This window comes from Otolemur garnettii, unplaced genomic scaffold, assembly GCF_000181295.1.
Source record: "Otolemur garnettii isolate 467f Iridium unplaced genomic scaffold, OtoGar3 scaffold00065, whole genome shotgun sequence".
NCBI classification, from domain to species: domain Eukaryota; kingdom Metazoa; phylum Chordata; class Mammalia; order Primates; family Galagidae; genus Otolemur; species Otolemur garnettii.
This window is the reverse complement of record NW_003852460.1, coordinates 2518862-2528549: the sequence shown is the minus strand read 5'-3', so window position 1 is coordinate 2528549 and position 9688 is coordinate 2518862. Positions and strand designations below refer to the sequence as shown.

The window sequence follows — 9688 nt, the reverse complement described above, 5'->3', positions numbered from 1 at the left end:
TGCAACTGTCTCATTATGTTGCCCTGGGTAGAGTGCTGTGGCATCACAGCTCACAGCAACCTCAAACTCTTGGGCTCAACTGATTCTCTTGTCTCAGCCTCCCAAGTAGCTGGGACTTCAGGGGCCTGCCACAACGCCCTGCTATTTTTTTTGTTGTTGCGGTTGTCATTGTTGTTTAGCTGGCCAGGGCCAGGTTCAAACCTGCCAGTCTCTGTATATGTGGCTGGCGCCCTACCCACTGAGCTTACGGGCACCGGCCCTATTTATTTTTTTATTTTGGGTTAATGTGAGGGTACACACAAGAAGATCAAAACATTTGATATTGTTAGGGAGAGAGTAGTTACGTTCCACACACAGATGGTGTTCAGATACCCCCATCCAGCGCTCCTCCCTCCCTTTTCCCCCTCCCTCGTCACCCCACTTCCCATCTTGAATTGATCTGAGTTTTTCTCCTGGGTGGGCACTCACCACACCATCTGCTGGCTTCATATTAGTAGTGAGTACATTGGATAATTGCTTTTCCATTCTTGTGATACTTTACCAAGAAGAATGTATTTCAACTCCATCCATCCATAATACAAAGATGTAAAATCATTGGGTTTTTTTATGGGTGAGTAATATTCCATGGTATACATATACCCATAATTTTTAATCCGTTCCTGAGTTGATGGGTATTTAGGCTGTTTCCACATTCTGATGATTATAAATTGAGCTGCTATAAATAATCTAGTGCAAATGCCCTGTTGACAATTATCTGTTTATAATCTTTAAAATTTAAATGTATATGTTATGCATGTATTTTAAAATTATAAATTTAAAGAGTGGCACCTGTGGCTCAGTGGGTCGGGTGCTGGCCCCATATACCGAGAGTGACGGTTTTGATCCTGGCCCCAGGCAGCTAAAACAGCAATGGCAACTGAAACAACAACAAAAATAATAATTATAAATTTAAATTTAAAAGTGCATATTTATAAATACATAATTTATTATTTTTAAAAGTTAAAATTTAAATGTGCCAGTAATTATAGATAATTATGCATAATTATGTAATCTTACAAATATCTTTCTGTTTTTAAAAATGTTGATGTTTATAGTGCACATGTATTTTTAAATTATAAATGGAAATTTAAACATGTATGCTTATAAATATATAATTACATTTATATATGCACATACACGCAATACTCACACACTGGGAAAGTTTACTTTCTGGTTATAGGCAGTGCCTGGGTTATAAACGAGAGAGCTTGTCTAGATTTCTGCATTAAATAGAATTTGTATGTAAGTTGGAACAGGTGGTTTTACCTGTTTTACCTATTACCGTGTTTCCCTGAAAATAAGACACTGTCTTATATTTATTTTTTCTCAAGAAGACACACTAGGGCTTATTTTCAGGGGCTGTCTCCTCTCCGCGGAAATGCATGGGGTGGCTATGCAACATATCTGGGTCCTCCATATCTGCATAGCCACGCCCACCACTAGGTCTTATTATGTGGTAGGGCTTATATTTAACAAATGCATAGAAATCCTGCTAGGGCTTATTTTGGGGGTAGGTCTTATTTTCCGGGAAACACGGTTGCTGTCACAGAAAGTCATAAATAAGTCTGATGTTTGTGCTTCTGTTTGTAAGTGTGAGTCACACATAAAAGGCCTTTTTGTAACTCTGGGACTGCCTGCACTTTGGAGCAGTGGTTTTTCTCAACCTTCCTAATGCTGCGGCCCTTTAATACCGTACTTGTGGGTCACAACCCACAGGTTGACAACTGCTGCTTTAGAGCTCTTCCTTGGATTTTTACTTGGAGTATTTAATGGAACTCAGGGAGGAAGTGAGGGGCTGTGTACTTCTCAGAGAGTCTGTGCTGGGGGCATCAGCACTTTCCCTGGATCCCTGTTTGAATTTTGCCGTTCAGTGCTGGCAGGTGTACACACATTATCATGTTGTGGTTGGTGACCTGGTTCTTTCCCCTGCTGGCTGGCGTGTTGTATGTGGGAGTCACTGCCACAGAGGAAACCCCTTCTCATCCTGGTGGTAACGTCCCCCCAGGGCCTGGAGCTGTCCTTCAGAAACTGTCCCATGTCCACACACACACACACACACACATACACACACGCTTTCTACTTTGATACACCTGAAATTCTCAACCACTTGGCCCCACAGACAGTTCTCATAGCTGAGCCTACTAGAAAAAAAACACCCCGCAAACTTTCCTTTTTATGAAAACCCAACTCCCTGCTTCGTTATTTTGACCCAAAGTTCTGACATGAAGGTGGGTGATATTTCCTCCATGAATCCTGAGCTATAATTCATGTCCTGTATTATTACAAAACATGAAACATTGCTGAAAACAAGAAAGAAAAACACATTTGATAATTTTTTTTTTTTTTTGTGGCTGTGGTCGGGCTTGAACCCGCCACCTCCAGCATGTTATGGGACTGGCGTCCTACTCCTTTGAGAGAAAAATGCATTTGCTTCTATGACAAGTATAAAGGGTAAGGGATTTCATCACTTGTCCTGGCTCTGCACCCATCTCTCTCTCTCTCTCTCTCTCTCTCTCTCTCCTGTTCCCCATCCTCCCCCCTCTTTATTACGTTAAAACACACTTAGTGTAAAATTCACCATTATAACCATCGCAAAGTGCACCACTCAGATGCGCTCACCACACTCTGCAGCCATCACCCGTGTAGTTTGAGAACATTTTCATCGCCTTGCGGTAAACCTTGCTCCTGATAATTCCTCCCCATCCTCATGCTTTCTCCCTGACTCAATGACCTCTGCACACCCCTATCGACAGATACGGTCCCTTTCACAGGTACGCAGAACTAGGGCTTTGCAGAGTTCACAGTGCAGCCCAGCACAGGCGTAGTTGCGGCGGCCAGTTGTGGGTGGAGAACACAGGTGCAGCCCACTGTTTGTAGAGTCCTGTCTTCATGGCTCTGTATCCTCAGCCTACACGGTCATCCACCTCCACCCCGCCTCCCGGCCACAGTGATTTTACCCCAAAAGCCAGGCGAGTGAAGAGAATCAGATAATTCACAGCCTGCACCAGTGTCTCCACAAAATACCCGGGGCTGTCTCAGAATTAAACTCTGTGTCCTAGAATCCAAGTGTGCGGTGCCTATTTGCACATCCAGCCAGGCACTGCAGCATTTTGGAAGAAGTAACTAGCTAGGGAGGCGTAAGGGCCCCTGAGGCACACGAGAAGCTGGACTTGAATTAATACAGCCTTAGGCAGGTGCGTGTTTCTTACCCTGGGGACAGAGCCAAAGAGAGACCCCCCTTTCAAGGGGTAAGTGGGGAGTGTGCCCTGTGCCCACCCCTGCTTGGCCTCCATACCAGCTAAGATCTAAACTTCCAGCCCATTCAGGCCACTAGGGTGGAAATCCAGAATTAATGTCGTTGATTTGGGGGTGATTCTATTTGGGGGAGGTGTGCAGGACAAGGGATGTCTCCACAATAGACCACATGATACTCTGCTTTGACACTTTTCACAGGGGTCCTCAAATTCTTTAAACAGGGGGCCAGTTCACTGTCCCTCAGACCGTTGGAGGGCTGGACTGCGGGCCCTGGGACCAGTCAGCTGCTAAGCAGGACAGGCAGCGGTGGCAAAAAACACCCAGGGGGCCAGATAAATGTCCTAGGTGGGCTGCATGTGGCCCATTTGAGGATGCCTGGGTTAAGGAGGGAGCTGCTAAGAGCTCCCTAAGAGCTACTAAGCAGCTAAGAGCTGCTCTTAGTTGTACCAAGCGCGGTTCCAACTTCAGAGACACAGAGGTAGACCAGACCCTGCCTGCTTTCCTCTGCGGGAGAAGAACTCTGCTTGATTCTATTTCTTGCTTGTGTTTGCTGGAGCTTGTGCCACATTTATTTTGTGGATGGTTGTTTTCCTACTTCAGGGACACTGAACTCTCTATCAGAACCAATCAGTGTAAAGTAAGTTTACTGCTGTCTTCAGAATTTGTCCTTGGGTAGTAGCGACCTTGTTAAAATGCAGGGCTGGCGTGCCAATGTGCAAGATTCTCTTGTCTTTTTGAAAAGAGTTCAAGGTTTTGGGGAGCAGGGAGGTGTGATAGGAATGGAAAGGATTGCAGATAGCAAGATCACAAAGCTGGTTTTCCTGGAAGCAGGAAGGTGAAAAGCCCAACCCAGGATGACTTGGACAAGGGAAGGCTCGGGCTAGAGGTGCTTGGCATAAAACAGGTGTGGTGGCTCACGCCTGTAATCTCAGCACTTTGGAAGGCTCAGGTGCGAGGATTGCTTGAGGCCAGGAGTTCAAGACCAGCCTGGGCAACCCATGGAGATCTTGTCTTTATTAAAAAACAAAATTAGCCAAGCATGACAGCAGATGCCTGTAGTCCCAGCTACTCAGGAGGCTGAGGTGGGAGAATCACTTGAGCCCAGGAGGTTGAGGTTGCTGTGAGCTAGGATGCCACCTCGGCACACATCAACCTGGGCTATAGACCAAGACCATGCCTCAAAAAAAAAAAAAAAGACCTGGCGCCTGTAGCACAGTGGTTATAGCGCCAGCCACATACACCAACAGTGGTGGGTTCAAACTCAGCCTAGGCCAGATAAACCACAGCTAAACAACTGCAAGAAAAAAATGTCTGGGTGTCAGGGGCAGGCACCTGTACTCCCAGCTACTTGGGGGGCTGAGACAAGAGAATCCCTTAAGCCCAAGAGTTTGAGGTTACTGTGAGCTGTGACACTACAGCACTCTAATGAGGGTGACATAGTGAGACTCTGTCTCAAAAAAAAAAAAAATTAAATAGGCTTTGTACAAACTTGGTCATGTACAGAGCATGGTTATCTGACTCTGTGGAATTGGCTTTTGACTCCCTTCACATTAAACTTGCAAAATACAGCGTTTCTTTTTTTGTGGCTTTGGTTTGGAGGTGGGCTTCTTTGCAAAGTGTCTCCTGTATTTATACAGACAGAGGGTGCCAAAAAACCCCACACATTTTAAGAACGGAAAACATTAAAATGATAATAGTTAATACACACCGATAACAGATGATGGACAGGAGTCACATTGAGTGCCTCTTATAAAGGCATTTCTGCCTTCTCCTCCCCCGGCAGCCCTTTCTGTCTCTGTGAATCTGACAACTGCCCGAGTCCGGAAAGAGACAGTGCGTGTCCCTCCGTGACAGGCTTATTCTGCTCAGCGTAACGCCCTCAAGCTTCATGCTTGCTGTACCATAGCTCAGAACTTCCCTCCTTTCTGAGGCTGAAGAATATTCCACAGTTCCCCCACTTGGCTATTGTGAACTATGGTGCCTTGAACACAGGTGTACACCTGTCTCTTCAAGACCCCGCTTTTCAAGTCTTTTGGTTACACGCCCAGAAATACCGTTGCTAGATCACATGGCAATTCCGTGTTCAGCAGTTGAGGAATCACCTTACTCCTTTGCAAGGCAGTCCCAGCGTTTGTACTTATAGCAGCCCTGTACGAACCTTCTGGTTTCCCCACAGCCACTCAGTGCTTGTTATTTTTTTGTGCTTTTAGTAGCCATCGTAATGGGTGTGAGGTGGGGGTTCTGCACTGTGAACCTCCCTTCTCTTCCCTGCTCTGAGCAGGATCTGACTAATGTCCTCTCTCCCGGAGACCTCGAGGAGGACCTGACTAATGTCCTCTCTCCTGGAGACCTCAGGACATCACCTTTCTGAAGCTTAACAACAAATTCACGGATGGTGGTCTCCACCCACAGGTGGATGGTCAGACATACTGTTTAGAGATGTCAGCAGAAACCTCACACATTTGTGGATTTTAATTAAGCATTATGACCCCTTCCCTTCCCTCCCTTCCCCTCCCCCTCCTCCTTTTTTTAAATTTTTGAGATAAGAATCTCACTGTGCCACCCTGGGTAGAGCACCATGCCATCATCATAGCTCACAGCAACCTCAAACAATCCTCCTGCCTCAGCCTCCTGAGTAACTAGGACTACAGGCACCTGCCACCACACCTGGCTAGTTTTGTGCATTATTTATACACATGGGGTCTTGCTGCATTGCCCAGGCTGGTCTCAAACGCCTGGCCTCAAGAGATCGTCACATTTGGCCTCTCAAAGTGCCGGGACGACACGTGTTGGCTTATGCCTAACTTTCCCTTATTCTGACAATAGTATTTTATATTTAAAATATTCTCCCATATGGCTGACATACAAGAATTCTCTTCATATTTAAAAAGAAACATGCCGTTAAATTAAAATTTATAGGTAAACAGCATGATGTTTTCTGTAACATGTCCAGGCTGAATGGAAAACACCAACCTCTGTCACCGAGGCCGCACGGGAAATGGGTAACGGTGGTCACCAAATTAACAGAAAGCTCCACTTAGGACTAACCTGTCCCCACGGCCACCCCCAGAACCTGTTGTTTTTGTTAGAATCTTTCCCTTCCAGCCACACAGGCTTAACTCCTCTTCCTGGAAAATGTCTTTGTAAAGCCGTTGGCCCCCGTTGAAACCCCAGATGTCCTGATGTCCCTGCACTAACAATTTCCAGAAGCCCATGATGAGCTTAAAATCACAGCCCACCATGGGCTGCTGTGGAAAAGAAGTTTCCAAACAGTTTAGAGCTTTAGAAGGTCAGGTAGAGAGAAAGTCAGGAGTACCTGGGAGCCTCAGCCTGCAGGATGGAGTTGTGTTTTTTAAACACATGTAGAGGTAGTGTGTGGGTTTGTGCCAGAGGGGCCTTAGTGAGCAATGCCTGAGTTGTTCTTTCTTTTTTTTTTTAATTGAATAGTAACTATGTACATTAATGCACTTCTGCTGAGTTCTTTTTTAAAAGTGCTCTTTTGTATTAAGACAAGGAGTATCAATTTCTTGTTTTGTTTTGTTATTATTTTTTTTTTTTGCTTTTAAGTATCCATGGTAACGATAGCAGCAACACCACCCAAACTAGCCATTATAATAAAAGAAAATGTAGCAAAATGTGTGGGTTCCCTTGAAATGTGGGGGGAAGGAATGGGTTCTTGGTTCTTGCCAATGCCATGTTGCGTTCTAAGATAGATACTGTCTTTTTTTTTGTTTTGCTTTGTTTTTTGTTTTTGCTTCTAAGCAGCAACAGGACCAGAAACAGAAGCCTTGTTAAGTAAGACCGCTGCTTAGATTCTGAGCTGCTTTGAAAATGTTTCTAAGGACAAGAATGACGAAGGACTGTGCTATTATTGTGACACGGGAAAGTTATAGGGGTCATTACGAAAGTTTTGAGATAAACAAAAATCAGGAAATGTAAAACTCCAGCCACACAAACAGAAATAAATAAAGCCGTCCTAGCAACAGTGACCGGCCAAGCCAGTGGAAACTCACACCAGTGAATCAGAAAGGATGCTGTCAGCCACTGCGGTGGCTCACACCTGTGATCCCAGCACTCTGAGAGGCTGAGGCAGGTGGATCTCGTGAGGTCAGGAGTTTGAGACCAGCCTGAGCAGGAGCGAGACCCCGTCTCTACTAAAAGTAGAAAAACTAGCTGGATGTGATAGCAGGTGGCTGTAGTGCTAGCCACTCGGGAGGCTGAGGCAGGAGGATCACTTGAGCCCAAGAGTTGGAGGCTGCTGTGTGCTGTAACACCACAGCCCTGTACCCAGGGTGAAAGAGTGAGATTCTGTCTCAAAAAAAGAGAGAAAGGACACTGTCAACTGAGTTTTTTGAAAGTAAAATAAACCGTAGCACAGCCTTTCTTAAGATGTTTATAGTGACTCACACATGCACAGGTGAGAGGAAGAGGCCATAGTTTCATAGTTGATCTTTTTTTTTTTTTTTTTTTTGGCAGAGCCTCAAGCTGTCCCCCTGGGTAGAGTGCCATGGCATCACACTCACAGCAACCTCCAACTCCAGGGCTCAAGTGAGTCTCCTGCCTCCGCCTCCCAAGTAGCTGGGACCACAGGCGCCCGCCACAGCGCCCGGCTATTTTTTGGTTGCAGCCGTCATTGTTGTTTGGCGGGTCCGGGCTGGGGATTCGAACCTGCCACCTTAGGTGTATGTGGCTGGCGCCCTAGCCGGTTGAGCTATAGGCGCCGAGCCCATAGTTGATCATTTTGATCAACTAAGTTATTGTCGCAGTCAGAACTTCTGAGGTCGATTCATCAGCTGAGACCGTGACCTGAGCCTTGTCTCTGTTGCCCCTGCAGGACGTGGACCCTCTGCGGAACGCCTGAGTACCTGGCCCCCGAGGTCATCCAGAGTAAGGGCCACGGACGGGCCGTGGACTGGTGGGCCCTTGGCATCCTGATATTTGAGATGCTCTCGGGGTAAGTAGAATGTGGCAGGGGTGGGGCCGGAGGGGACACTCCACATCCATCTCCCCACCCCCAGGATGCTTCTGACTGTTTTGTTATTTCCAATATCAAGCCCCCTGATGCACTGGAAGGTGCAGATTGGCAAGTAGACTCATTTGAGTAAGAGTCAAATGCCACAGACTTGTGAAAGACCCGCTGAGATTTTTGTATCCTGTCTTCCTTAGAATATTAATCCTTTGTGTGGCTGCTTTGTTTTTTGTTTGCTTTTTGCAGGTTTTTTTGGCCTGGGCTGGGTTTAAACCCACCACCTCTGGCATATGGGGCCGGCGTCCTATTCCTTTGAGCCACAGATGCCGTCCCTGCATGGGTGATTTTTGGAGCTGGTCCTATTTAAGGGCTCACTGGGAACTGGGATGTGGGATGACTTGGGGGAAGGTGTGAAAACCTGTGTATATCTGGCTGGCTGTATCTGATCTATTTGTCTATCCACCCATCTATCCATCAATCTATCACTCATCTATCAATTCTGTCCATCCATCTCCAACTGTCTATCCATCAATCTCTTCATTCACCTATCAATTCTGTCTATCCTTCCATCAACTCAGCAACCTTGCTCATCTCTCTCCATTGATCTGTTTTCACTTTTCTATCAACTCCATTCATCTGTCCATCTATTCATTTATCTTATCTCTTCATAAATCAGTTCACTTATCAACTCTATCCATTTATCTCTGTCCTCCTGTCTGTCACCCTCTCTCTTCACAATGACCAGTCTGTCATCCATGTAGGTATCTATCTATCCATCCATCCATCCATCTTTCCATCCATCTCTCTATCCATTCATCTATCTCTCCATTTATGTATCAGTTCTGTCCATCCATTTATCCATCAATTTATCAAGCTTGTTCACCAGTGACCTGTTGTCTACTTATCTCTTAACTCTGTTTATCTGTCTGTCTGTCCATTTATCCGTGTTATCTGTCCATAAATCAGTCCACTTGTCCATCAACTCTATCCAAGCATCCCTCTCCATCTTCCTGTCTGTCACCCTCTCGATTCACACATCACCTGTCTGTCATTCACACATGCACCTGTCCATCCGTCTGTCTGCCTGTCTCTCTCCGTCTATCTGCCCATCTCTCTATCAGGGACTTACCTGTTGGTCTTTTCAATTTTGCATTTACTTAGATCAGCGGTTCTCAATCTGTGGGTCGTGACCCCCTTTTAACAATGAAAATACATTGCGGCATTAGGAAGGTTGAGAAGCACTGACTTAGATGTCTTTAACGAATCCTAAAGAACCACGTGTCTCATGATGCATCCAGGTGCGTGAAGTTCAGGCAGATCAAAAGGTCGGCAGTGGGTGGCGCCTGTGGCTCAAAGGAGTAGGGCAGCCCCATATGCCAGAGGTAGAGGGTTCAAACCCAGCCCCAGCCAAAAACTGTGGGGAAA

General features: G+C 45.9%; 1 protein-coding gene across 1 annotated transcript in view; it reads left to right on the top strand.

Annotated features, from left to right (window-relative positions):
• PRKX (protein kinase, X-linked) overlaps positions 1-9688 on the top strand; it is a 42232-nt gene that overhangs the window by 13794 nt on the left and 18750 nt on the right. Inside the window, exon 4 of the mRNA XM_023515063.1 lies at positions 8129-8248. Coding sequence (XP_023370831.1) covers positions 8129-8248 — 120 coding nt within the window. The remainder of the gene's footprint in view (positions 1-8128; positions 8249-9688) is intronic.